Genomic DNA, 27,778 nt, shown 5'->3' on the forward strand with positions numbered 1-27,778 from the left:
AGAGTGCCACAAAGTAGGTCGCTTAAAAGAGAATCTGGGGGGCTGGAGAGTTGGCTCAGTGGTTAAGAGCACCGTCTGCTCTTCCAAAGGTCCTGAGTTCAATTCCCAGCACCCACATAGCAGCTCACAACTGTCTGTAACTCCAAGATCTGACACCCTCACACCAATGCACATAAATTTAAAAATTAAACAAAAATATTAAAAAAAAAGAGAGAGAATCTGTGCAGGCTGGAGAGGTGGCTCAGAGGTTAAAAGCACTGGCTGCTCTTCCAGAGGTCCTGAGTTCAATTCCCAGCAACCTCATGGTGGCTCACAACTGGCTGAAACTCCAAGATCTGACATCTTCACACAGACACACGTGCAGACAAACACCAATGCACATAAAATAAAAATAAATTAAGAGCCGGGGGGGGGCACCTGGGCACAGGGATACCCGTCCAGCACTGGGGAGGTGGAGCCATCCTTGGCTACACAGTGAATTCCAGGCTAGCCTTGGCTACAGGAGAACTTGTCACAAAACACAACTCAGCAGGAACCCTCCCTCAGTCTGGCATCAGGGTGTCCCCTCCCCCATGCTCTGGCACAGAGCCCTTCCCCCCCCCCCCCACTCTGGCAGCTCCTGGCTGTCCTTGGCTCACGGGCCTGCTCAGCCTCTGCCTCTGTTGTCACAGGTCTGTGTCAACTTTCCTTTTCTCGAAAAGACGCTCGCTATTGGCACAGTGCCCACCCTGCCCCAACACGACCTCACTGGAGTTAATTACACTGCCACCGCCCTAATTCCTAATAAGGTCATGCCTGGAGGTTCTGGGGTGTGAGCTGGAACACACTTGGGGTATACAGTTCTTTGGCACAGCATCTGTGTTTGTCTGTACTGGGCAAGTTTTTAAAGATATTCTCACTACCTCGTTAATTAAACAGAGTCCCCCTGGCAGACTCTCTCAAATTTGAGCCAGAGTTATCCTCGACAGCTCGTCCAACAGCTCCTGCCCCAGGGGGTGGACATGGATGGTCAAACAGGAAGCAAACTGGCATGGCACCGCCACACCAGAGTGACTCACCAGAGCCTGGGGCACAGGGACAGTACAGGGACACACTGGAGTATTACTCAGCTGTGAAGGGGACATGGTGTACCAAGAGAACCAGACATAAGCTGCGAGGTGTGACCTCCATGAGGGGAACTGCCCAAGGACGGGGAGGGGACAGTGCCTGCAGGAGCTGGAGACCCCGCACAGTGACGGCTCCTGCAGCCAGGAGCCTTCTGAAGACTGTTCTGGAGCTAGAGAGAGCTGATGGAAGAGGACTTGGTGATGAGTGCTGGGGTTTGTTTGTTTGGGGTTTTGGTTTTTTTTTTTTCCCCCGGAGACAGGGTCTCTCTGTTTTAGCCCTGGCTGTTTTGCAATTCACTCTGCAGACCAGGCTGGCCTCCAACTCACAGAGATCCTCCTGCCTCTGCCTTCTGAGTGCTGGGATTAGAGGCATGCACCACCACTGCTCTGCTAAAACGGTAAAGCACCTGAGAGGTGGTCGGGAGCTCAGTCTGGAGACCGCGTTAGGTACACTGGATGACCAGCTGGCCCCTACTCCTGAGGCCAGAGAGGACCTCCGGATGGACAGAGCTACCTGATAACGGTCTGATGACAGTTCTGAGACGATCCTCTGCCGGAGAATCAGGGTGACGCGGCTGGGCCCACTCCCCCAAAGCCGCAAAAATTAACTTGAGTGCAAACCCACTTGTTTTTATTTAACACTTTTTTTAAAAGTCCGAATTGAGTGATGGAAGGCGCTGGGGGGTGGGAGGTGGGGGTGGTTGACCAAAAGAAGCCTCCCGGGGCTGTGCCACGGCAGCCAGCGCCTGCGCAGGGACCGGGGTCCCGCTCGCCACCGGGGCTGGGGGTGGGGTGTCCAAGTCGGGCGGCAGCTCCTCCGTTCCAGTCCCACTGTAGTGTGACCCTCCCTGCAAGGCAGACAGGTCTGGGCTCTGCAACCTCGGATGGGTTCGAAGCTCAAGGCATGCAGTTGCGATTTCATTTGAGGGGGTCTGGAGACCCCAAGGTGCAGCTTCTTCCTGGGAGGGTGGGGAGGAGCGTCTCCCTGTCCTAGAGGCCTGTCTGTCACAGGTGCTCGCTGAGGGCACAGAAGGAGGTGATGAAGACCCGGAGGCAGAGCCACAGCACTCCCTACTCCCCGCCCCGCCCCGCCCACCCCGGCACCTAGCCACCCGTGCCAGGATCTCCTTCACGCGCGCAATCAGCCTCTCGTGCTGCGCCGGGTCACGCTCGATGGCTCCGTGCAGCCGCGCCATGTACAAGTCGAGAGTTCCGAGCGTCGGCGTCTCCCCGGTGCCTGCGGGTCCGTCAGAGGGTCAGTGAGGGGCGGGGCCGAACACAGAGAAGGGGCGTTCCGTGGGCGGGGCCCGGGGAGATTGGCTGAACCGGGGCGGGGCCCTATGCGCGGCGGGTGGGTGGTCCCGGGACTACGGTTGTGGGCGGGGCCGCGCACCGGGCACCGGCAGGGAGGCGAAGCTGGCGGTCAGCGCCTGCCTCACGGCCTGCAGTTGCTGCTGCAGCGCGAGCGTGCGCCGCTCCTCCAGTGCCAGCTCCTGCTCCAGACGCTCGCGCGCGCTGCTCATGCTCTGCGTGTGGCGCTGCAGCACCGCGTTCTGCTCCTCGAAGGCCACGTTCATCTTCCGCAAGCGTCGCAGCTCCGCCTCGCGTGCTGCGGGACGGGAGTCAGAGCCCAGGGCTACCCCGCCTCCATCCCTGGCTTCACTCCTGTCTCCATCGCTCCTCCATCCCTGGCCTCACCCCTGCCCCATCCCTCCTCCATCCCTGGCGTCACCCCTGTCCCCATCCCTCCTCCATCCCTGGCCTCACCCCTGTCCTCATCCCTCCTCCATCCCTTTTCTCATCCCTGTCCCCATCCCTCCTCCATCCCTTTTCTCATCCCTGTCCCCATCCCTCCTCCATCCCTGGCGTCACCCCTGTCCTCATCCCTCCTCCATCCCTGGCCTCACCCCTGTCCCCATCCCTCCTCCATCCCTTTTCTCATCCCTGTCCCCATCCCTCCTCCATCCCTGGCCACCTCCCTCCCCCCATCCCTGGCCTCACTCCTGCCCCCATCGCTCCTCCATCCCTGGCCTCACCCCTGCCCCATCCCTCCTCCATCCCTGGCCACCTCCCTCCCCCCATCCCTGGCCTCACTCCTGCCCCCATCGCTCCTCCATCCCTGGCCTCACTCCTGCCCCCATCCCTCCTCCATCCCTGGCGTCACCCCATCCCCATCCCTCCTCCATCCCTGCCGTCACCCCTGTCCCTGTCCCAGTCACCCTCAATCCCTGGGCCCACCCTCCCTCCAAACCTGACTCCAGCCCTCACTCCCATCTCCACTTCCTCCAGCCAGGACATCAGCACCTGCTAAAACCTCACCTTTGTTTTGGTCCAGAAACTCTTCAGTGAAGATGGGGACATCGAAGGTGGAAAAGCCGTCACAGTCCACACCCTGGGACATGGCAATGGTTTGAGGGAACCCATACCTCTGCAGCCTGGGAAGGTCTCCTGGACCACTGAGCCTGCTTTTATTTCCTCTTTTTATTTGTGTCCGCCTGCCTGCCTGCCTGCCTGTCTGCTATGGACCCACAGAGGCCAGAAGAGGGCATCAGACCCCCCCAGAGCAGGTGGCTATGGGGATGCTGGGAATCGAACTCTGTTCTCTGCAGAAACAGTGAGTGTCCTTAACCCTGAAGCTGGGATGGCACCAGGAATTTCTATGCCAGGCTAGCAATCTGTACACTTCTGTGGTTTGGCTTTTTCTTCTTCTTCCCCCTCCCCCCAGACAGGATTTCTCTGTGTAGCCTTGGCTGTCTTGGACTCATTCTGTAGACCAGGCTGGCCTCAAACTCATAGAGATCCACCTGCCTCTGCCTCCTGAGTGCTGGGAATAAAGGTGTGGGCCACCACTGCGTGGCTGTGTTTATGTTTTTGACCCAGGGCCTCACTCTGTTCTAGGCTGGCCTCAAACCTGCTGAAACCCTCCCAACAGAAGCTCCCAAGTTCACAGGGGTAAGCCACCATGCCCACCTCAGGAAGAGCTGGAGCTCAGTGGGTACAGGGCTCCCTCAGCACAAAGCTCTGGTGTGGTAGCACAGGCCTTTAATCCTAGCACTCTGGAGGCAGAGGCAAGAGGATCTCTGAGTTCGAGGCCAACCTGGTCTACAAAGCAAGTCCAGGACAGCCAGAGCCACACACAGAGAAACTCTGTTTCGAAAAACTAAACAAACAAACAAAAAGCTCTGGGGTGTACTACCATGCCTGTCACCCCTCAACTGGAATGGTAGAGGGATCAAGAGTTCAAGGCCGTCCTGTGACACACAGTAAGTTTGAGGCTAGCCTGGGCTATATGAGGCCCTCTCTCAAATGAAAAAAAAAATCTTCAATTGCTTGTGTTTATGTGTCTGGTGGCAGAGCCCTGGATCCTATTTATTCTGGGCAGTGACTTTACCACTGAGCCCCACCCCATCCCAGAGTGGCTGTGTCTCCACAGCGGTCTTGCCTCTACCTATGGAGCACATCTTGTTTTTATTTTCACTTTTTGTCTTTCAAGACAGGGTTTCTTTGTGTAGCCCAGGCTGTCCTGGACTCACTTTGTAGACCAGGCTGGCCTCGAACTCACAGCGATCCGCCTGCCTCTGCCTCCCAAGTGCTGGGATTAAAGGCGTGTGCACATCTTGACCAGAAGTGGTCATGGTCACTTCCTCTTCTGAGACTGGTTCTCACTAACTTGAGAGGGGGTGTATCTCTAGAAACACCCTGTACCCCCATGTACTCTGGCCAGAGAGGCCCTTACCTTGTGACCGTTCAGGAGGGTGTTCATGATGCCGGAGCCGGAGTCCTCTGGTGGCGAGGGAAGAGAGCAGGTCAGCCAGGACTCTGGGGACCCTCCCAGGCCAGGGTCCCCACCTGCGACCCTGTGTGGCACTAGGTAAACCTTTATGCTTATGCCCATTGGGTTGGGGGGTACAGTGGGATCAGCACCCCACAACAGGCAAAGAGCCCACTCTCACCTTTGTGTGTGTGTGTGTGGGTGTAAGCACTGCCCAGCACACTCACCTTTTTTTATTTTGCTTTCTTGGATCTTCTCCGTGCAGACTTTGTAGGCCTCTGACTGCTGGTATGCCCACAGCTCCTTCAAGTACTGCTGTTTCTCCTTCTCTGCCTCATCTAGGTACCGCTAGGAGGGGGGCAGCACCCACAGACTAGAGCCAGCCCAGAGGAAGGCAGGCAGCCAGGGCCAGGACCAGCCTCTGTCTGTACGGAACCAGCCATAGCCCCCACCATGCCTCCCCCCCCCCACTTAAACCCTTAGACAGCATCCCTTATCCAGGTCTAAAGCATGTCTCGCATCTTCTCCAACACCCTGTCTGCCCCCTTAACTTCCAGGTCCAACAGCTGCAGGCTGGTGTGTGGCTTGTGCTGTGTGTGTGTGTGTGTGGTTTTTTTTTTTAATGCAACTTGTATGTGCCCGCGTGTGTGCTGTGCAGACCAGCTGTCCCTCGGTCAGCCGCTCCCCACTTTGTTCTTTGAGCCAGGGTCTCTCCCTGAACCCGAAACTCACTCACTCACAAGGCTTGCTTTGCTGGCAGGGAGACCTGGGTACCCTCCTGTCTCCGCCTCCCCCATCTCCTCTTGTCCCCACCTGCTTTTCCGCTGGCTGTAGCTTGCTCCACTCGGCGCCCAGCATCTTCGTGATCTCCGGAAAGGGCAGGTCTGGGTGGCGGGTGCGAATCTGCTCCCGCCTCTCGTTCAGGAATCGAACATAGCCGGTGACCGGTGCCTTGGGCCCATTGGGGAGAATCTTCTTTCTTTTCTTGCCTTTGGGCCAGCCTCGCTTCTTCACGGGCTGCAGGAGGAGGAGGAGGCTGTGTCCTTGGGAGGCGCCCTGGGACTTGTGGGCGGGGCCTACCTAGGGTCGAAATTCTGGAGAGCCAACCAAGGGATCCTAGGCCAAGACTGAGCCTCCTAGGGGTGGGGCTGGAGCCACTGACAGGTTAGGCTGGGGCGTGGCCTCTTGCTAGGCAGTGGGAGGGGCCTATGCGGTGCGGACCCGTGAGGAGCTTGTTGCCGTGGGGACTCACCTCCTCTTCTTGGGACCCCTTCTCTCCGGCACGGGGACCCTCGCTGCGCTCCTGTTTGACAGCCACTACAAAGGCCCCGTGCTGTCCCGGGGTCTTGCCTCCCGCAGGTCTTGGGGACACGGGAAACCAGGGTCACTCCCCAGTGCCAGAAGCATTCCCCCATTACCCACCCACTTCTTATGGTTAGAGATCACAGAAATGTGGGAGCATACATGAGCCGGGGTGGGGGTGGGGAGTGGAAACCCAAGGTTTGAGTTTCCAAGGGTCACAGGAGACCACTGTGGGGGACAGGGGCGGGGTTGGTCCTATAGCCTGGGAGCAGGGTGAAGTCAGTGAGGGAGACCACAGGGCGCCCTGGCAATTCGGGGGGGGGGCGGTGAGTACAGGCCCTAGAGCCAGAAGTTCCCGAATAGTGACAGAACATGGCTCAAGGTCCCAAGAGTGGGGATAAGGTAGCTAGGGGACAGGACAGGACCGGGGCTTTCCAAAACAGGGGTACCCAGGGTAATGACAGGAAATGCCCAGAGGTCCCAGGGTAGAGGCACAGCAAGTCTAGGGGTACCAGAGATTGGAGATAGGACATGGCCCAGGGGTACCCGAGGTGGGGACAGGCTGAGGGGGGCGCACTTACGCGGTGGCCCCGCCTGGCTGCCGGGAACCATGGGACATGGTCTCTCTGGGCGGGACCTGGAACAGAGGCCCGCAGAGGTCAGGGGGTCCCGCCCCGCCACCCCGATGGGGGAACCCTAGGCCGGTGCCCGGGGCTCCCGGGCCGGGGAGACGGATCCCGGGGCGAGGAGGTCCTCGGGCGGGAGGCTCCGCGATCCTTTGTTGCGAGATCGAGTCCCGGAGGCCGCGCCCCGCACCCCGCAGCCCCCGCCCCGCGCAGGCCCCGACTTCCCGGCTCTTTTCACCTCCGAAAAAACTTTCCCGGGACCTGGGGATGCGGCGACGCTCCAACCAAGCGCCCGCGCCGGCCCCGCCCCTATGCTAATGAACCCGAACCCAGCTCTCCAATTGGCTGAGGACTCCACGAGGGACTGGGTCATGCAGATTAGCTTCGGCGCGCCGGACGGTGATTGGCTGAAAACCTGCGGAGCCGCGTGGGAGGCGCGTCGGGCAGGTTGCGGGCGGGTTGCGTCAAGTTCGGCTGCGCTCGGACGCGCTCGGGACCAATCGGAGGCTAAAGGCAGAGTGCTGGGGGTTGGGGGGGGGGCGGAGCTCCTTAAAGGGCCAGTAGTCCCTATGTTGACGCGGGAGGTAGGGTCTGTAGAAATGGGGACCGCTTGTCGTTCCGGGCAGCGGAGACTTTTTTAGTAGGCTTCTGAGGAAGGAGTTAAGTTCCAAAGAAGCAACCCCCTGCAGTAGGGCAAAGTGTACTTCTAACTACAATGCATCGTCAACAACAAAAGTGGCCGGGTCTGGCGAGATGGCTCAACGCTGGAAGGTGCTTGCCACCTAGTGGACGACGTGAGTTCGGAACCCACAAGGTGGAAAGTGAGGCCAGGTCTTCCTGCAAGTTGCCGTCTGAACTGCACCGTGTGCACATATACCAAAATAAATAAGTAAGCATGGGAGCGGGGAAATAGTCCGTACAGTCAGTCCCTGATCGTCAGTCTCTGGTTTTCCTTCCGGTGGAACCTTGATTTTTACTCTCCGACCACGGGGCACGTTGAACCTGAGATTGACGGACGGCTGGAGGCTGCTCAGCTGAGTTCCGAATAGGAGCTGTGCTGAGGGCATCGTCATAAAAGCAGCACCTTGAAGGACAGCCGCGCTGAGCAGGCACAAGGGCTATCCAAGAAGGCCAACAACTTGAATTTGGTCCCCATTATTGGAATAGAAGAGACAGGGCGCACTGCAATAGGCTTCTGTAACATTCCACAGTCAAAGAGAAACAGGCGAGGACTGGAGAGTTGGCTCCGTGGTTGACAGCGCCTGGTTGTTGGTTTTTTGTTTTTGTTTTTGTTTTTTCAAGACAGGGTTTCTCTGTGTAGCCTTGGCAATCCTGGACTCACTTTGTAGACCAGGCTGGCCTCGAACTCACAGCGATCCGCCTGCCTCTGCCTCCCGAGTGCTGGGATTAAAGGCGTGCGCCACCACGCCCGGCTTTGTTTTTGTTTTTTGTTTTTTTTTTTTCAAAGGAACGTGGGTTCGATTCCCAGCACCCATTTGTCTGCTAAAAGCCATCTGTATCTCCAGTCCCAGGAGATTTCTCTGTCGACCTTCTTGGGCATTAGGCAAGCACGTGGTACACATGCCTGGAAAATGCTCATAAGCATGAAATAATAAATCAAGAGAAAAAGGCTTGAAGACGCAGCCCAGTGGTTAAAAAGTACACGCTGCTCTTCGCAGTTTTGCACTCGGGGGACGTGGTCGGTGTTCCCATCATGCACTGGGACTTTGGGGACTACGTCCTCCCGGACCGCAGACCCTGTGATGGTGTGACCTTGGACTGATCACAACATAGGTGACCATTAGACATAGGGCGCTTATGGCATATTTCTGCGGGGCCACACACATGTACACATATGCAGGCACCTTAATGGCAGGTGCAGGTGACTCCCCAAAGTCACAGGCTGAGCCGCTACACCCGAGCAGGTGACACGGTGCAGATGGCGCTCCTTAGATAAGGCTGTGCTTGATCAAACAAGGATGGGCTTCCTGTTACAGCTTTGACAGAGGCCGAGGTCAAAGGGAGGCTTCTAGGGGCCACTGTGGCTCCTGGGTTCCGGAAGGGAGCAGGCAGCCCGGCCCTCAGCCTGCAGAGCCAGGGGTAGCGCCTGCCTTTAGCGCCAGCGCTGCCGAGGCAGAGGCAGGGGGATCTCTGTGAGTTCCAGTCCAGCCTGTGGCTACATAGTGAGAGCCTCTCAAAAACAACAATTACAAAGAAAGAATAGAGCGTGTGGCACACACCTTTAATCCCAGGACTCCAGAGGCAGAGGCAGGCAGATCTCTGAGATCGAGGCCAGCCTGGTCTACAGAGTGAGTTCCAGGCCAGCCAAGGCTACACAGAGAGACCCTGACTCGAAAAACCAAATCAATCACAGTCATAGGGGAGGGGAGTAAGGGGAAAATGGGAGGGAGGGAAGAATGGGAGGATACAAGGGAGGGGATAACCATTGAGATGTAATATGAATAAATTAACAAAATTAAATTTAAAAAAAGAACAGGATAAAAAGCCAAATCAATTAATTAACTACTAAAAATAAAACAGACCTGTAGGCTCAATTTTCTTAACTTTATTATGAAATTATTAACTGAGCTTATCTCACTTAATAACCCGACTAACCTAAACAAGAGGAAAAGGAGATTAAAGAACACAGGGATGCAGCCTTCTGGGTATCAGTTCCTAGGGACCCATCCTCCTGGTGAAGTCGGCAGGGTTTCAGCCAACCGGCAACTCAACGGAAGTTGCTGCTGGACCCTGGAGCAGCAGCCGGAAGCCGGAGCCCGGAAGCCATCGCTGGAGCGGTTCTCTCGAGGAGGAGCATCTGGAAGTGGATGAACAGCCAAACAATCCCAAGTCTCCAAAGACCCCTCCTCCTATTTTGGGGACACACACACACACACACACACACACACACACACACATGCGCGCGCACACACACACACACACACACACACACACACATACACACGCATGCCAGAGTCTGTTCACAGATGTTTTTCAGCTGGCAACAATCAAGCTCCCTCGAGAGGTGGTTGGTCTTCCAGTGGATTACCATCACTTGTTCTCTCGCAAGTCCATTCCCCATCCCACACTTGGGATCAAAATCAGAAAACGTGTTTCTCTCCCCTTCATCTCCCCCTTTCTGTTAAATAAAATAAGCTATATACAACAAAAATAGTTATGAGCATTATCCAGTAAGTCACATTTGCAAGGACCAGTCCGTTTGTAGTTAACAATTTTGGAGAAATTATTCCACTATCATCCTATGCTATTGAGTCTTTATTTTTTTTGGGGGGGGGGGAGGGGTTTCAAGACAGGGTCTCTCTGTGTAGCCTTGGCTGTCCTGGACTCACTCTGTAGACCAGGCTGGCCTCGAACTCACAGCAATCCACCCGCCTCTGCCTCCCGAGTGCTGGGATTAAAGGCGTGCGCCACCACGCCCAGCTCTAGTAGGATTTATAAGCGACCAACTACCAACTTCTATCTCCGTCCATCCTGAAGAGGTTATAACACTTTATCTTTCACCTTTTCAAATAAGTTGCACATGTATAATACATTAAATAAACATTGAACAAAATGATCTTAAGTCTCTAACAACATAAAATATACAGTTTAAGTTTCCATCAACATACCATATACAATACATAAAGCAAAAGTTAAATAAAATAATCTAACTAAAAAAATAATTTTAACTCTCCATTAATCTACAATACCAATGTAAAATATTTGAGGTTAGTAGATTCAATAATCTACTTTTTATTCTATAAATCTATATCCTCCCTAATACCCTTCCCTTTCCCCCCCTTTCCCCTAACATTAGATAAGATAGTAAAATAAGAGAGAAAGAAGGATAGAAGAAAGAAATCCCTAAATGAAACGTTTATTAACTTATAACTAACCCCCCCAGGCAAAAATAAACATTGGCAACCCACCCAAAACCAGCCACCTCACCTATTGGTGGCATCGTTCTCTCAAAATTACTTTTTGCTGTTTTGGGGGAGAACATCTTTTGGGTTCCCTTAGAAAAATAAGACCAAAAAGAGACTTGATACCCTATGAGCATATACAGGGGGAGGAGGTCCCCCTCAGTCACAGTCATAGGGGAGGGGAGTAAGGGGAAAATGGGAGGGAGGGAAGAATGGGAGGATACAAGGGATGGGGTACCAATTGAGATGTAATATGAATAAATTAATAAAATATATTTTTTAAAAAAGAAAAATAAGATATTGGCCAAGCACTGGAAAATCTAGCTGTACCTGTTTTTGTCCAGTCCTTTTGGGATTGATCCTTTTTAAAGTTGATATGCATGCAATTTCTTTTTTCTTTTTTCTTTCTTTCTTTCTTTCTTTTTTTTTTCTTTTTTTTTTTTTTTTTGGTTTTTCAAGACAGGGTTTCTCTGTGTAGCCTTAGCCATCCTGGACTCACTGTAGACCAGGCTGGCCTCGAGCTCACAGCAATCTGTCTGTCTCTGCCTCCCGAGTGCTGGGATTAAAGGCGTGCGCCACCACCGCCCGGCTCTTTTTTCTTTTTCTTTTCTTTTTTTATTTTTATTTTTATTTTTGGAGTTTTGAGAGAGTTTCTCTGTGTAGTCTTGGCTGTCCTAGACTCACTTTGTAGATCAGGCTGGCCTCGAACTCACAGCAACTCACCTGCCTCTGCCTCCCAAATGCTGGGATTAAAGGCGCACGGCTCCACGCCAGGTCCAATGCATGCAATTTCTTGAGGAAACAGTAGCTGAAGCAGTCTTTGATGTTGAGTCACCTGGGTTACCTGGTTTGTCTTCATAATTATCAGTTTTTTGCTTTGAAAACAAGCGATCTTTTACAAGTATTAGTATAAGCACACACACACACACACACACACACACTCACACACACACAGAATATACAAGGTGCCCAAATTATCTAAAGATAAACATCTGCCCATTTTTGAGCAGGTGTAAGCCATCAGTTTTGTACATGTGTTTGAGCTGTTACATCCAAACTCTATGGAGAATGTGATGTCATAAGGACCAGGCAGCGCTTACGATTCCCTCGCTATACAAACGCATTCATGTTTTAGGTACTGAGAGGTCTTTCCTGAGCAGACCTAATCTTTATTAGTTTTGTTGGTAACCATATATATATATTTTTTTTTTTTCTTTGTAACCATATTTTTTCACTCCCTGTAGAAACATAAACATAACCTCGGCCCCATCTCAAAACTATTGCAGGTTTCCAGTGCATTGTCGACAGATATTTATAGTATATTGGTTGTCCTAGCGCCTCAGTGTCTCTCGGCTGCTGTTGTCCCTTCATTAAGAAAATTTCAAGGGGCTGGAGAGTTGGCTCAGTGGTTAAGATCACTGTCTGCTCTTTCAAAGGTCCCGGGTTCAATCCCCAGCACCCACACAGCAGCTCATAACTGTCTGTAACTCCAAGATCTGACACCCTCACACCAATGCACATAAATTTAAAAATTAAATAAAAAATATATAAAAAAAAAAAAGAAAATTTCAAGTCAACAAAACATCATTTAATCTGTCTTTGGGAGTCTTTCCCCTTACCTTTTGTTTAACAAGCATCTCTTTTAAGGTATGGTTAGCTCTTTCTACAACTGCCGGCCCTGTGGCATGTGTGCTTGTATCATGGTGTGCATGTGTCACAGTGTGAATGTGTCATGGTGTGTGTGTGCCATGGTGTGCTTGTACAAAGGTTGCATGTACCATGATGTACACACTGTGGCCCATGCACACCTTGGCATATGCACACCACAACATATTCACACCATGATACATGCACACCATGACGCATTCACACCATCACACATGCACACCATCACACATATTCACACCATGACACATGCACACCATGACGCATTCACACCATCACACATGCACACCATCACACATGCACACCATGATACATGCACACTGTAGCACATGCACACGATACATGGTACTCATAGGGCAGAACAAGGAGCATCTGGCCATGATGGCTGTGAGGTGCCAAGACTTCCAGGGTACTGTAGCAGATGTGGGAAAGGAAAACATTGGTCTAGGGATTGTCAATCTAAAAGAGATGTGCAAGGTACTATCTTACAGGGAGGGGGGATGGCAGGAGGGGCCCATTGGCTCGGGGCCCACCAACAATACCAGCCAGATTTCCCTGCCCAGTGCAGAAGTAATGGAATCACAGGAAAACGGGAATTAGGTATTAGTGATCTAATACATGCTACTGCAGGCAGAGAAGGCCTTGGATCTGGCCTCACATACATCTATTACCTTATCTCCACAGATTGAATGTTACAAATCGAGAACTGGTGTTTATGGCCCGTTGCCTCCAGGGACGGTGGGAATAATTCTGGAAAGAAGTGGATTGACTTCTCAGGGTCGTATTTATGCATCCTGGTATTATAGATGGGGATTGTAAAGAGGAAATAAAAATCATGGCATGTGAGCTGGGCGTGGTGGCGCACGCCTTTAATTCCAGCACTCGGGAGGCAGAGGCAGGTGGATCGCTGTGAGTTTGAGGCCAGCCTGGTCTACAAAGTGAGTCTAGGATAGCCAAAGCTACACAGAGAAACCTTGTCTTGAAAAAAAAAAATGGCATGTGTAAAGAAGGAGATGCAAATTAATGCAAGGGAGAGAACTGCTCAGCTGTTACTGTTTCCTTACATTAAGGGCAAAGCTGCTCCAGTAGAAAGAACAGGTGCATTCGGAAGTACAGGGAAACGTGTGTTCTGACAAACAGTGGTTAATGATCAGAGACCTAAAGTAAAACAAATGTCGAGTACCTGGGCCACGCAGTATAGACTTGTCCCCCAAGATTGGAAAAGTTTGGGGTGGCGAAGGCAGGCAGGGAGATTAGTGTGGTTTTTTTTTTTGTTTTTTGTTTTTTTCGAGACAGGATCTCTCTGTGTAGCCTTGACTGTCCTGGACTCACTTTGTAGACCAGGCTGGCCTCGAACTCACAGCGATCCGCCTGCCTCTGCCTCCCAAGTGGAGGCAAGGAGGTTAGAACAAGAAAATAGGAGACGGGACATAAATGTTAGTAAAGAGCAATTGCTTGGGGAAGGGCGATATGCTGACTTAAGACAACAAATCCAGCCGGGCGTGGTGGCGCACACCTTTAATCCCAGCGCTCTGGAGGCAGAGGCAGGCAGATCACTGTGAGTTCGAGGCCAGCCTGGTCTACAAAGTGACTCCAGGACAGCCAGGGCTACACAGAGAAACCCTGTCTCAAATAAGAAAAAAAAAAAAAGATAAGTCCAATGTGATGACACAGTAATCGAACAATGTCGTGCTGCAGCCTTGAGAGCTTGGGACATGGTGGAGGAGCCTGGTAAGATAACTGTTCCCTGTTAAGCCATGTGGTTGCTGGGAATTGAACTCGGGTCCTTTGGAAGAGCAGACAGTGCTCTTAATCACTGAGCCATCTCTCCAGCCCTCAAAACCCGTGTTCTTTAATCTCCTTTTTTTCTTGTTTAAGTTAGTTGGGTTATAAGTGAGGTATGCTCCATTCATAACAATTTCATAATAAAGTATAATTGTTAAGAAAATTGGGCTGGAGAGATGGCTCAGATGATACCAGCACTGTCTGCTCTTCCAAAGGTCCTGAGTTCAATTCCCAGCAACCACATGGTGGCTCACAACCATCTATAATGAGATCTGGTGCCCTCTTCTGGCCTGCAGGCAGAACACTGTATACATAATAATAAATAAATCTTTAAAAAAAAAAACAACAAGCCCAAGTGTGAGTCCATGGTGTTTTTAGTCACCCTGGGAAGAGCTGCCCCTGAGCAGCTGTAGTTTCTGACAGGTTTGTCTGTGTGGGTCAGGTTGCTGGGTTGGAGTGTAGAGTCCTGATTCCTTGGTGGTCAGAAACACCGATCACTCTACAGTTGTTGGTGTGTGTGTGCCATGTGTGTGCGCGCGCGTGTGTGTTTGTGTATGTGTATGTTTAAGATTATTTATTTATTTATTTATTTATTTATTTATTTATTTATTTATTTATTTTATATACAATGTTCTGCCTGCAAATTGCAGGTCCTAGGTTCTATCCCTACCCCTTTGTGTGTTTGTTTGTTTGTTTTTTTTCTGAGACAGGGTTTTTCTTTGTAGCCTTGGCTGTTCTGGACTTGATTTGTAGACCAGGGTGGCCTTGAATTTATGGCAATCCAACTGCACTGCCTCCATGAGTGCTGGGATTACCGGCCTATGCCACCATGCCTGAGGATAATGGCTTCTTAAAACGCTTTGTTGCTTGGCAGTGGTGGCGCACGCCTTTAATCCCAGCACTCGGGAGGCAGAGACAGACGACACTTTGAGTTTGAGGCCAGCCTGGTCTACACAGTGAGTCCAGGACAGCCAAGGCTACACAGAGACCCTTCCTCTAAAAACAAACAAACAAACAAAATGATAAATAAATAAATAAATAAATATAAAGACATATATGGCCACACGGAAACCCCAGCGCTCTCTTTCATTGAACAGTGAGAGAAACTAAGGCCAGTTGGTTGGCTTGCCTGAGGCCTGACCTCTTCCCTTCTAGTTGTCCCGAGATCTCAGAACATTCAGCAAAGCCTTGGAAATACCCCCCGCCTGTCAGCAGGTCTGAGCCCCCACTGCATCAAAGCGGCCCCCGCACCCCTAGGCTGGCCTCCAGCCACCAGGATATCCGATGCCCAGTGGATGGATGGAAGCGAGGACTTGGCGTCCTCGGCCGCTGGGACGCTCAAGGGACATCAAAGGCTGTCAGGATCCGTCCAGACACCCACCCCGAGGGTCCGGGCGCCAACTTTCCTCTTAACTGGTCTTTTCTGACCTTTGCCTGGTTCCAAAGCCTTTCCGGGGACACAAATCCCTTCCATTCATGAGGTTAGACAGAACCATCCCCCTCTGTTGGGGCTTTTTTTGTTTTTCTTTTTTTATCTGGCATTGTCTCTGTCTCCACTGGCCGGAGGTGCAACATCCTGGGGGCAGGGGTCCAGCTTTGACCCTGCCTGACCCCTGGAGGCCTTGCTCTCAAGCATATGCCCTGGCTCCTCAGTGCCCTCACTGTGACACTCAGCTGGTTTTTTGTTTGTTTTTTCGACACATGGTTTCTCTGTGTAGCCTTAGCTGTCCTGAACTCGCTTTGTAGACCATGCTGGCCTCAAACTCACAGCCATCTGCCTGCCTCTGTCTCCTGGACACTCAGTTTTTAACCAGCCCCTGAACCACAGATGTTTGGTGACTCCTCCAGCCAGGGTGGGACTGCCTCATCTTCGACTTTGGTCCAGCTTTCCTAAGAGCTTCTGGGCGGGAGGAATATGAACTGAATCCAAGTGGGCCAGCAACGCAGACGCGTCCCTTGCTGATGATGAGTCAGTTCCAGGAAGCCGCCCTCAGTCACGCACAGTGGCCGAGGCCTGTCATCCCAGCATGTGGGAGTCAGGGTCACCAGGGTCAGGAGTTCTAGCTCTTTCTTGGTTATGAAGAGAGTTGCAGGCCAGCCTGGGCTACATGAGACCCTATCTGTAGAAATAAAATAAACTGAGGCTTGGATGTAGCTCACGGGTAGAGAGTTGTCACAGCTCGCCCCTGGGTTCTGTCCCCCAGCAACTGAATAAATGGTAGGTGGTGACTAACCCACTCACCCCAGCAGTGGCGCAGGTGGGGTGGGGGGAGTTCCTGGACCTACCTTAGGTCACGTGAGACCTAGTCAGCAGACGGAGGCCTCTGGGATGGGTGGGGAACAACAAAAGGCCAGGAACTGAAGTTAAACCCCAGGCAGGGTCAACCAGCAAGCTAACGCGGGTTCCTCAGCGCTCCTAATCCTCAACAGTCTCTGCCCAAGCTGACTTGGCACAGAACCTCCTTCGACACAAGTTTGGGTGACACACTGAGATTACCGGCAAGCCTGAGGCCGACATTGTCTTGGGGGGGGTGGTGGGGGGAGAGCCTGGCCAGAGCCTTAGCCTGTGGCAGAGGGAAGTTTCACTCCAATCTCTCCCTATCTTTTCATCCGCTCAGGCCAAAGGCTCTGTTATCAGCAGCTCACTCAGGCCAGGTCACCTCCTGAGAGCTGCCTCAGATACCCGCCCGCCCCCCTACCGTGCAGCCCAAGGGCTAGATCAGATGCAGATTCTGCCGGCTTCCAACTCCTAGACAGGGAAGCAGGTCTTTAGGTATTTAATTTGAGTCAGGCTGTCACTATGTCACCCTTGCTGTCCTGGAACTCATTCTGGCCTGGAACTCAGGTCCTCAGATCTGCTTGTCTCTGGATGAAGGGGGGGGGGAAGGGGGGAGGGACAGGGACAGGACGGGGGACAGGCATGGGGGGGACGGAGGCCCGCACCACGCCTGAGACACCTATATTCAGTCTCATTTGGGCCTTAGAGGTTCTGAACCAGGCTGTATGTCCCTAAAGGCCCCTGGAGGAGGGCAGTGTATGGTGATTGGTCACATCAAGGGGCAGGAAAGAGCCGACGCCCAGCCTAGACTGGGCTACCATGTGAGACCCTTTATTTAATACAATTAAATGAGGATCTGGGGCTGCAGCTCAGCGAGTACAGCACAAAGCCCCAGGTTCCACGTCCGGCTCCATGGAGGTGCCTCAGGCCTGTCACTTGGCACTCAGGAAAAGGTCAACTTCAGTTACTTAGCTGAGCTTGAGGCCAGCCTGGGAGAAGGGGGTTAAAAAAAAGGAATAAAATGTCACGAGGAGGGGGGAGAAGGACACTTGTCTCACTGCCGTCCTGTGATCTGGGCCTGGAAGTGTTGTGGGGGTGTGTGGCACCTGTGTCCCTGAGTCACCAGGCCTCTGCCAACAGAGGCCCAGCTTCCCTTTTTCTTAGAGCGTGTTCCGCAGAACCACCCAGTAAGTAGGAGTGAACCCACACGCCTGCCACGTGGGGCGCCTGGCACCAGCAGCCCTCATTAAAGGCTAGCCGGGTTACAGTGGTCTGCCTATTACCTGTAATTAATAATTAATTAGCGGTAATATGTCACCCGAGCACCTCACTGTGTATGTGTGGACGTTTATGGGATCACCCAAGTGTGTTCTAAAAGGCCTGAGTGAGCACCCTTCTGTAGGCAGCGGTGTGGGTGGGTGGCAGACATCTGGGCTCCGTTCTCTTGTTTCCTAGGCGGGGTGTGGTGGCTCAGGCCTGAAATCCCATCAGCTCACTAGGGTGAGCTTGGAGGATTGCGAGGTCAAAGCCAGCCTCGGTTGTAGAGGGATTTTTAAGGTTAGCTTGGACAGCTGGTGGGACCCTGTTTTAAGACAGAAAGATTAAAAAGTCTTGGTGTGTGGGTGCAACATCTCCCCCGCCCCCTGCCCCTCGGATTCATGAGGGGAGATAGGAGGATCAGAAGTTCAGGGTCATCCTAAGCTGCATAGTGAGCTTGAAGCTAGCCTGAGCTACTGAAAACAAACTTTTCAGATCGAAAGGAAAAAATTGGTGACTCCCAGCACTCTGGAGGTGGAGGCCGGCGGATCGGATGTTCGAACTTATCTTCTGCTACGCGAGGATGTCAAGGCCTGCCTGGGCCACAGGAGGCCCTGTGTTAGAAAAGGAAACAACAAAACTTTCTTCTTCTTCATCTTTTTTTTTTTTTTGAGACAGGGTTTCTGTGTAGCCTTGGCTGTCCTAGACTCACTTTGTAGACCAGGCTGGCCTCGAACTCACAGCGATCCGCCTGCCTCTGCCTCCCAAGTGCTGGGATTAAAGGCGTGCGCCACCACCGCCCGGCATCAAAACTTTCTTCTTCTTCTTTTTTTTTAATCAAAGAAATAAAAACACGAAGAAAATAAAAGAGAAAACAAACTGCGATGAGGAAAGCTGGACCCGTAAAGCGGCGGCTTTAGGGCCCCGCGAGTGCGACGCATCGGAGCCACGCCCCCCGCTTTCTGATTGGGCTCCCTGCCGAGGCACGCGGCTCTGATTGGTGGGCGTGACGGTCGCTCCGAGGCCCCGCCCCTCGCGGCGGCTTCAGGGAGCGGTGGCCGCGGAGGCGCGCAGGCGGCGGTGCGGTTCCGTGCGGCCTGCGGCTGCGATGTCGCCTCCGCCGGGCGACGCGGGCCCCGGGCCGCCGCGGACGCTGTCGCCGGCCGCGCGGCTGAGCTTCGCGGTCGGCCACTTCCTCAACGACCTGTGTGCCGGCATGTGGTTCACCTACCTGCTGCTCTTCCTGCACTCGGTGCGCGGCTACAGCTCGCGGGGCGCGGGGCTGCTGCTGCTGCTCGGGCAGGCGGCTGACGGGCTCTGCACGCCGCTCGTGGGCTACGAGGCCGACCGCGCCGCCTGCGCGCGCTACGGGCCCCGCAAGGCCTGGCACCTAGCGGGTGAGCCGCCCCCTGTCCGTCCTCCCTTCGGACCCGCACTCTGTGTCCGTCCTCCCCTCTGACAGTCACCCTGTGTCAGTCCTCCCCTCTGTCACCCTGTGTCCGTCCTTCCCTCTGACTGTCACCCTGTCCGTCCTCCCCTCTGGCACCCTGTCCCTCCTCCCCTCTGTCACCCTGTCCCTCCTCCCCTCAGACTGTCACCCTGTCCGTCCTCCCCTCGGACCCGGCACCCTGTGTCCGTCCTCCCTGCTGACTGCCATCTCCCCGCATGGTCCTCCTCCCTTTGGCTGTTTAGGATTCTGGCCCCTGTGTCCTGTCATCTTGCAGCTTGGGGACCCCACAGCCTACTGTCCTCTTGGGCCATGTCCTTCCCCTCCCTGACTGTCATCTTGTGGCCTGGCCTCCTCCCTCTGTCCACCCAAAACAGCCACCTGCTCCTCATCCTGTGCTCGCATCCTGGTGGCCCAGCCGGGGTGGCCCCTCAGGTGTCATTTGGTGTGGACTCTCTCGGGAGGGTGGCCCTGGGTGGTCACTGCTTCTCCTTGTGACATTCCAGCTGGTTCCGCTGGAACCCTGGGTGGTGGTTACAGAGCCCAGCCCTGCCTCTTGAGGACATTTTTGTGAGATAGAGCAGTGGCCCCAGGCTAGGTGGTGAGCGGCAGCTGCCGGCCTCGGGCTAGAACCTTCTAGTTTCCCTGTAGACCCACGAGCATTCCGGGACAAGGAGAGCGGGTTAGTAGTAGCCTGGTGTAGGTGGACTTTCAGAAGCTGAGGCAGGGGAATGGCTGCTTAGTGATACCTGGTCTCCAAAAAAGGAAAGAAATACTCAAACGGGCTCATGTTTGCAGGGAGATAGCGGGGCAGCCTGGCCTTGCAAAGGCCGGGAGCCTGGGCCCATCTTGAATAGGTAGCTGAGGTCTAGGGAGGGTCCCCTGAGCCCCATCAGAGTGCGACAGATGAGAGAGGCACCTAGTCAGGTAAGGGTGAGGTAGGATGGGCACCGCAGCAACATGACTGCTTCTCCATGCTGCTGGCGGGGCCAGACAGGATTTCTGGCTAGCCTAGAAGTCACTATGTAGCCCAGGCTGCCCTCAGATTCATTCCACTCTGACTGCCTCTGCCTCCCGGGATCAACAGCAGGCGCCACCACGTAAGGTCCTGGAAGCAGACAGGAACTCTTAGGGTAACTGAGGCCCAGAGAGGCCAAACTGGAACTGACCAGACTGACCCTGGCTGGGCCAATGGTTAACCAGGGTGTGGTGTGGTCACGGGGGAGAGTCCACAGGCCACACGGCCCCCTGGGGCAGCCCCTGGGAATCTGTCTTGCACCCCTCCTGAGGGTTGGTTTCATTTCTCAATCCAAGGCATGGGGGTGATGAGGTCACCTCCGGGCAGGAAGGGGAAGTTGGAAGCTGGGTGCCAGGCAGAGGAGCAAGGCTCACCAGGGCTCAGAGTCCTTTCTGCAGGGTTCCGCGTCTCGCAGGGCCTCAGCTTCACCCTCTTAGAAACGTGTGACCGGGTGGGACACTGTGCACAGTGCTCACAGCACACATGGAGCCCCAGCCTCCATTCAGCACCCCATAGTCCCAGCACTCGGGGCCTGAGGAGCTCAAGGCCAGCCTGGGCCGTGTGATGCCAGGGTTCTCTCCAGACAGTGACAGTGTTACCCTACCTGGGACTCAGTGTCCCCAGTCTGACCTGGGTGCCTAAGACACAGAAGGGACTGGGGGAGGTGGGAGGTATCCACACCGGCCCCTGGAGCTTGTGGTCAAATGGACAGGAGTCCCTGGGGGTGGCTGTGATGAGCCCAGGGCCTGAGGACAGTACAGGGTGAGAGACTGTAGTGACAGCCGAGGATGCATTGGGTCAGCCACACAGGGGAGACGCGCCAATGCCCTAGTGCAGGACAGAGCCTGGTGTTTGAGGAGGCCCCTGTGATGCGAGCATAGGTGGTGGGGAGGGGGTGGGCATGGGATGCTGGAGGGGCTTGCATTCAGTATGTCATCTGAGTGTACGGAGGAGGATGGGGCAGCCAGTGTGACGTGGACTGTGGCAGGCTCGGCTCTGTCCCTCCCTGCCCAGCTGGGGAAGGAGAGCCCAGGGTGGGTAATGGGGGTGTGGTGAGGTGAGCCTGAGCTCGGGTGGGGCAAGGGATCTCTATCTCTGCTCTTGTCCTTTCTTCCTGTCCTTGAGGCAGGCACGTAAGGTGTCAGGAAGGTTCCTGGCATGCCCTGTGCCTCAGTTTCTCCATCAGAGCAGAGGATGGAGGCCGGGGCTCTCGTGTTCTATTTGCTGGCCTCGGGTGCCCCCCTCACTCCTCGGTGTGGCCCTTCTGCCATCACAGGCACCGTCTGTGTCCTGCTGTCTTTTCCATTCATCTTCAGCCCCTGCTTGGGCTGCGGGGAAGCCACACCCGAGTGGGCCGCCCTGCTCTATTACGGACCCTTCATCGTCATCTTCCAGTTTGGGTGGGCGGCCACCCAGATTGCCCACCTCAGTCTCATCCCAGAGCTGGTGACCAGTGACCACGAGAAGGTGGAGCTCACAGCCCTCAGGTACTTCAGGGATGGGGGCAGTGGCCTAGCTAGGGATCCCTGGGGAATGATGTTTCTGTCAGCTACAGCTGTGTAAAAAGTGTGTGCCAGGTGAGCCACAGAGAGGAACACATGTGCCCTCTCTCTCTCTGCCCTTCCCCCCTCTTTTTTTTTTTCTGTTTTCAAGACAGGGTTTCTCTGTGTAGCCCTGGCTGTCCTGGACTCACTCTGTAGACCAGGCTGGCCTTGAACTCAGAGCTCTACCTGCCTCTGCCTCCCGAGTACTGGGACTACAGGGGTGCACCACCTCTGACCAGCTCATTTTTTGTTTGTTTGTTTTTTGTTTTTCAAGACAGGGTTTCTCTGTGTAGCCTCGGTTGTCCTGGGCTCACTTTGTAGACCAGGCTGGCCTCGAACTCACAGCGATCCACCTGCCTCTGCCTCCCAAGTGCTGGGATTAAAGGCGTGCGCCACCACGCCCGGCTACCAGCTCATTTTTAAAAACTATACCTAAGTATTTTGAGTTCGTTTCTTGCTACATTGTGTGCCTCAGGCCTCAGCCTACAGAGCAGCTAGGAAGAAAGGCGGGCAGAGTGGTCTGTGACCCCATGGGTGGCCTACAGCCCTCTGCCTAAGGTGACCTCATTAGGCCATGCCTCCCTTCGAAAGAATGCTGCAGTGGATAGGTAGCCTGTCCCTCAGGGGAGGACACTGGTAGGGTAGGGGATGACATTCTGGAGTGCTGACAGACAGTAAGCATTTATTGAGCACTTGCTGTGTACCAGATACGTTTTTAGCACTGTGCTGAGGCCGGCCGCCCCTCGCCCACAGGTATGCGTTCACCGTGGTGGCCAACATCACAGTGTATGGGGCCGCCTGGCTGCTGCTGCACCTGCAGGGCTCCTCACACGCAGGCCAGGATGTCAGTGTGGGTGACCAGCTGGGAGTCCAGGATGTGCCTGTGTTTCGGGTAAGTCAGGGCCCCTTGGTGATCAAAGCAGAGTCCCTGAGTGAGGGCGAGTGTGGCTGACTCCTGCCGTCCTTCCCAGAACCTGGCGCTGCTGGTGGTGGGCGTGGGAGCCATCTTCTCACTGCTCTTCCACTTGGGTACCAAGGAGGGGCGCCGGCCTCGGCCGCAGGACACGGAACCCGATGAGCACAGCCCCCTGGTGGCTCCTGCGGCCCGGCCACTGCTGCTTTGGAAACACTGGCTTCTGGAACCTGCTTTCTATCAGGTACCTTGTAGGGCCAAGGGACTGACTGGAGAGGACATCAGAGCCATCACCAGTCAGCCTTCTATTGTACAGGGAGGGCAAGCATTACGAATCAATTGCTTACTCTGGGGCATACATTATTTATTCAGTGGTCTGCTCCAGGCTCAGGTCGATGTCACTGATTTCCATTTCACTCCCAGGACAGACATCATTAATCTCTCCTCCACTGACCTCAGGACAGACATTTCTGTTCTCCATCCCGCCCCCCCCCGCGCCCCCCCCCCTGCGCCCCCCACTCCCCCGGCAGAGTCATCACCAAGGACCTTCCCTTCCAAATGCAGGGCAAATCCTTTTGTCTACCTCACAACCCGGGCAGACATCACCAATCAACTTTCCATTCCTCAGCCAGGGCAGACATTACTAATCACAGGTTCCCGAACCGAGTCAGCGGCACCCCTGTGAAAGCATTCAAACCCCTGATCTGCCCACAGGTGGGCATGCTGTACATGACCACGAGGCTCATCGTGAACCTGTCTCAGACCTACATTGCTATGTACCTGACCTATTCCCTCAGCCTGCCCAAGGTGAGCCGGCGGGCGGAGGAGGTGGGCGGCGGGCGGAGGTGGGCGGAGGAGGTGGGAGGTGGGCGGAGGAGGTGGGCGGCGGGCGGAGGTGGGCGGAGGAGGTGGGCGGCGGGCGGAGGTGGCAGGACCCTCTGACCATCGCGCCCTTTCCCTCGGCAGAAGTTCATTGCCACCATCCCCCTGGTGATGTACTTGAGCGGCTTCTTCTCCTCCTTCCTCATGAAGCCGGTCAACAGGCGCATAGGGAGGAATGTGAGTGGCAGGTGTGGTTGGGGAGGCGGGCAGGGGCCGGGCCCGCCCACCCTCCCAGGGCCGACTGCATCCTGAACCCTAGATGCCAGGCTTCTTGTGCCCTCTTGGGTTGCAGGGCTCTGGGACCTTCCAGGTGGTTCCATCCAGCAGCCTGGTGGGCTAGACTGCTTGGACTGCCTACCATGGATGCAGAATGGGAAATCTATTAGTAATGTCTGCCCTGACTGTGAAACAGACGATTAGTAATGTCTGCTCTGGGTAAGGACTAGTAATGCCTGTCTTGGGTGTGGAATAGGACAAGTTTTAATGGAGCCTTTTGCTGGGCTGAGGCACCAGTGGGGCGCAGGGTGCCTAGCAATGTGGGCCTGATAGGCTGGGCCTCCTTCCTCCCTAGATGACCTACTTCTCGGGGCTGCTGGTGATCCTGGCCTTCGCAGCTTGGGTGGTCCTGGTAGATAAGATGGGTGTGGCCGTGTACGGGGCCGCTGTGCTGCTGGGTGCAGGCTGCGCCACCATCCTTGTCACCTCCCTGGCCATGACAGCTGACCTCATTGGCCCACACACGGTATGCAGGTGGGAGGAGCCTCGGGGGCGGTGGTTGGGGTTCTGGGCCTGGGCGCTGCTGACTCCGTGTGTGCTCCCCCCAGCACAGTGGAGCCTTCGTGTACGGCGCCATGAGCTTTTCGGATAAGGTGGCCAACGGGCTGGCAGTCATGGCTGTGCAGAGCCTGCATCCCTGCCCGTGAGTTCATGTTCCTCAGCCGGGGAGCGCGACACAGTCCTTAATTACCTTGGGCAGTTTATTCATTCAGCAAACACCGAGTTTCGGGTTTTTTTTTTTTGGGGGGGTGGTTTCGAGACAGGGCCTCTCTGTGTAGCCTTGGCCGTCCTGGACTCACTTTGTAGACCAGGCTGGCCTCGAACTCACAGCGATCCGCCTGCCTCTGCCTCCCGAGTGCTAGGATTAAAGGCGTGCGCCACCACGCCCGGCAACACCGAGTTTCTTGTGAGCTGGGTGTTGAGGGCACAGTCTGGCTGGGCCAGGCTGCAGGTGGCACGCAGAGCCACCCGTGCTGGCCCAGGACAGTGCCAGCCGTGTCCCTGGCGGTGCCCAGGGGCAAGGCTGTGCGCTAAGGGGTGGAGAGGGGTGCTACATGCACCCGTGCCTGTGTGTGTGTGTGGGGGGGGAGTATGTGTCGGCCCAGGGTTCCCTGGAAGGTGCAGCAGGGCACACTGCTGTAACCCCCGGGGACCCGCCGCTGGGCCCTTAGCTGCCTCTGTCCCCTAGCTCCGAGCTGTGCTGTGGGGCCTGTGTTGGCTTCTACCACTGGGTGATGGCGGCTGTGACGGGCGGCGTGGGTGTGGCCGCGGTCCTGGCTCTCTGCAGCCTCCTCATCTGGCCCATCCGCATTCGCGCCCGTGAGTCTCCAGCACTGCGACTTGGGTGAGGGCGGGGAGGGGGTACCACCTGGGACCCGCCCTTCCCAACACCAGCCCACTCCTCATTTCAGGGGACCCCGGAGACCGGCCCTGACTTGTGGCTCCCCAGGGCAACTCGATGAAGGACCAAGCAGACACCCTGCCCTCCCTCCACCTGCTCGGGGTCTGGGGGCACACCCGCCTGCGGGGAGGCTGCGTGCATGGGGCGGGTCGCTCGGCCCACGGGGACGCACAGAGGCACGGGTCTCGGCAGCGGGCTTTATCAGAGCGTGGGCGTGAAGGCCGGGGGCCGCTGGCCAGTGGCCGGGCAGGGGCGATCCAGGCCCCGGTGCTTGAAGTCCTGTGCGGTGTAGCGCGGCCGCTGTGGCGGCGACAGGTGCGGGACGTAATCAGACCGCCAGGGCAGCTCCGCCCCGAACTGGCTCCTGTTGACCACTGCGGACCCACAAGGGGCTCAGCGGCTGCGACTGCGGGGGGCGCGGTGCCCTTCCTGCGTGCTGGCCACGCCCACCTCGAATCCTCACCCTCCCACCTGCTGCCGTTCTATTCCCCCTCCTGTCATTCCTTTTTATTTTAATTTTTTCCCTTTCCCTGCCGGTTTGACACTGGCAGGATTTATACAAGTTTGATACTGTAGCCCAGGTTGCCTCCGGGACTCAGAGATCCCCCTGCCTCTGCCACTGGAGTGGCATGTACAACGCCCCCCTCGCCCTCCCTTCTGTCCCCATCTCCCCGCCTCACCGAATTCCTTGCCACGGATGCGCCTGTCCCTCCACGGCACGCACCCCCAGCGAGTGCCCGGGTTGAGGTACTGCGCGGGCAGCGCGGGGTCCCAGAAGGCCGTCTCCCGTAGGTGCTGTGTGTAGGCTGCGGGGAGGCGCGAGGTGGGGAGGCGGGGGTCAGCGTGGGACCCACGAGTGTGCGAGGCCAGGGGCGCGACACTCACCGGGTGGCAGGCCACGCTGGCGACGTTCGAAGCAGCCGTGCCAGCGCGCGTGGGCCTCGCGGTATGGGCTGTCGAGTGCGCAGGGCAGCATGTACCATGCCTCGCGCGGCACGGAGTTGGTCAAGCCCGTCAACCACACCTGGCCAGCTGCGTCCTGTCCCATGGGCGTGAACTTCCAGCGCATGGCTTGCTTGATAGCCGGGGCCCAACGGGGCCCCTCCAGGGACAGGTAGTCATTGCTGAGGGAGGATGCGGACTGAGCCTACTCAAGGCGTCTCACCCCTTCGTAAAGGTGCTGCGGGGTGAGGGCCACTCCTTTTCTGCCCAGTGTCTGTGCGCCTCCCCAGCTGCAGTCTTTATCTCTGTAGCTGAAGATAACCCTGCTTGTATGAGGCCGGTCTCACTGTTGCCCAGTGTTGACCTTGCTGCAATCCTCCTGCCTCAGCCTTCGAAAGAGCTTGTTTAACAGGCATGAGCCACTTATGGTGGAAGGACGGGCCAAGCCGCAGTACCTAGCATTCACCTCCCCACAGACCCTGAGCAGTGTGCACGGGCGGCCTCGTGCAGACCACAGTAGTGGCAGTGGCTAGGGTGGTTTGTCATCAGCACCGCTCAAGGCCAAAGGGTGAACAGGCTTAGGAAATGGCATTTCTGCTGGCTGGACAGCACTCCGCATGCTGAGGCCATTAAGGGTAACTTGGGCATGGAGGCTGCCATTCCAGCACATGTGGAGGTGGGGGCCGTCCTTAGCTACGTGAGACCTCATGTTCCTGACCACACACCACAGGAGGGGCTGGGCACACTGCCCCTTAGGACCGCTATCAAACACCTGTCATGGTCAGGACTTGTCTGTGTGTGTGTGCACGTGTGTATATGGTGGTGGAGTTATACTTGTGTGTGTGTGTGCGCGCGTGTATGGCGATGGAGTTACACTTTTGAGCCTAATGATCTGCTGCTGGAGAATGCCCTGCTTGAGAGTGGGTGTTTAAACGCACACAACCCCTTGCACACCTGCAGCCAGCCAGCCACCAGGTGCCTGGGTGCGGGGACCCACCTGTATTGAAGGGTGGGGAAGTAGCGCTCTAGGGTGCCGGGGGGGACAGTGGGCTGCGCAGCCTCCCGTCTCAGGTTTTCCATGTCTGCCCCTGGGCTCCCAGAGGCTCTGATCGCCAAGGCCCCAAGACCATTGTTGACAGGAACAAAGGTGTCCCGGCAACAGAAGAGGGCAGCTAGCCCATGACCTCAGCCTACTTCCTGGTGTAGGGCTGGAGCTGTGTCCCCGCTGTCTGCCCTCACCAACTCCTCTATTTCCGTATTTACGACATCTCTACAAGGTGGGGCACATAGGTGCTCACGGGTATGAAAGCCAGAGTGGCATCCATCACTCACCTGTGAGGTTGTTACCAGCCAGTATGGAGGGAACCTTGAGACAAATGCCACTGGGTGTGGGTTCTATGACAGTGAATGTCCGCAATATGGGGATGCATAGAGGAAAGTAGATTCCTGGGGTTATGGTTGGGGACTCTCTTTAGGGATGGAATACTCTGGAATTACTGGGGACCTGAGATGCTAAGCCCTGTGCTTGGCTCACTTTACGATGGTACCTTGTGCACTGTGTATCTCAACAATAAAGGTCGACACAGCTGAACTTAAGTGTGTGGTCAGCCCACCTGGTGGTGCTTGTAGTAGACACGATT

At 55.3% G+C, this 27,778-nt stretch overlaps 3 protein-coding genes across 4 annotated transcripts; 1 reads left to right on the plus strand and 2 right to left on the minus strand.

The window, feature by feature from the left end:
• Positions 1-1,715: 1,715 nt before the first annotated feature.
• On the minus strand, positions 1,716-7,132 carry HMG20B (high mobility group 20B). Of its 2 annotated transcripts, XM_084796530.1 has the most exons (10): positions 7,045-7,132; positions 6,762-6,817; positions 6,131-6,239; positions 5,692-5,895; positions 5,106-5,226; positions 4,843-4,889; positions 3,426-3,498; positions 2,500-2,715; positions 2,211-2,343; positions 1,716-2,124 (listed from the first exon to the last, which is right to left on the minus strand). In XM_084796530.1, exons 2-10 carry the CDS (start codon positions 6,797-6,799, stop codon positions 2,112-2,114), a joined length of 954 nt encoding a protein of 317 aa, XP_084652656.1. In that variant the 5' UTR covers positions 6,800-6,817; positions 7,045-7,132; the 3' UTR covers positions 1,716-2,111. The 2 variants fall into 2 exon arrangements, with proteins under 2 accessions (XP_084652656.1, XP_084652657.1); XM_084796531.1 differs by lacking the exon at positions 7,045-7,132 and having other exon boundaries at positions 6,762-7,038.
• Positions 7,133-18,750: 11,618 nt separating this feature from the next.
• Positions 18,751-25,347, plus strand: MFSD12 (major facilitator superfamily domain containing 12). The gene is made up of 10 exons (XM_084796505.1): positions 18,751-19,111; positions 21,456-21,666; positions 22,477-22,615; positions 22,695-22,880; positions 23,351-23,443; positions 23,603-23,695; positions 24,090-24,260; positions 24,343-24,437; positions 24,984-25,114; positions 25,207-25,347. Exons 1-10 carry the CDS (start codon positions 18,823-18,825, stop codon positions 25,227-25,229), a joined length of 1,431 nt encoding a protein of 476 aa, XP_084652631.1. The 5' UTR covers positions 18,751-18,822; the 3' UTR covers positions 25,230-25,347.
• A 50-nt stretch (positions 25,348-25,397) lies between these two features.
• TEKTIP1 (tektin bundle interacting protein 1) lies at positions 25,398-27,754 on the minus strand (the record flags this gene model as incomplete). Its single annotated transcript, XM_084796547.1, has 4 exons — positions 27,136-27,754; positions 26,082-26,320; positions 25,877-26,002; positions 25,398-25,570 (listed from the first exon to the last, which is right to left on the minus strand). The coding sequence occupies exons 1-4, from the start codon at positions 27,216-27,218 to the stop codon at positions 25,398-25,400; spliced, it is 621 nt and encodes a 206-aa protein (XP_084652673.1). The 5' UTR covers positions 27,219-27,754.
• Positions 27,755-27,778: the final 24 nt, after the last annotated feature.

This window comes from Acomys minous, assembly GCF_964271855.1.
Source record: "Acomys minous genome assembly, chromosome: 9".
NCBI classification, from domain to species: Eukaryota; Metazoa; Chordata; class Mammalia; order Rodentia; family Muridae; genus Acomys; species Acomys minous.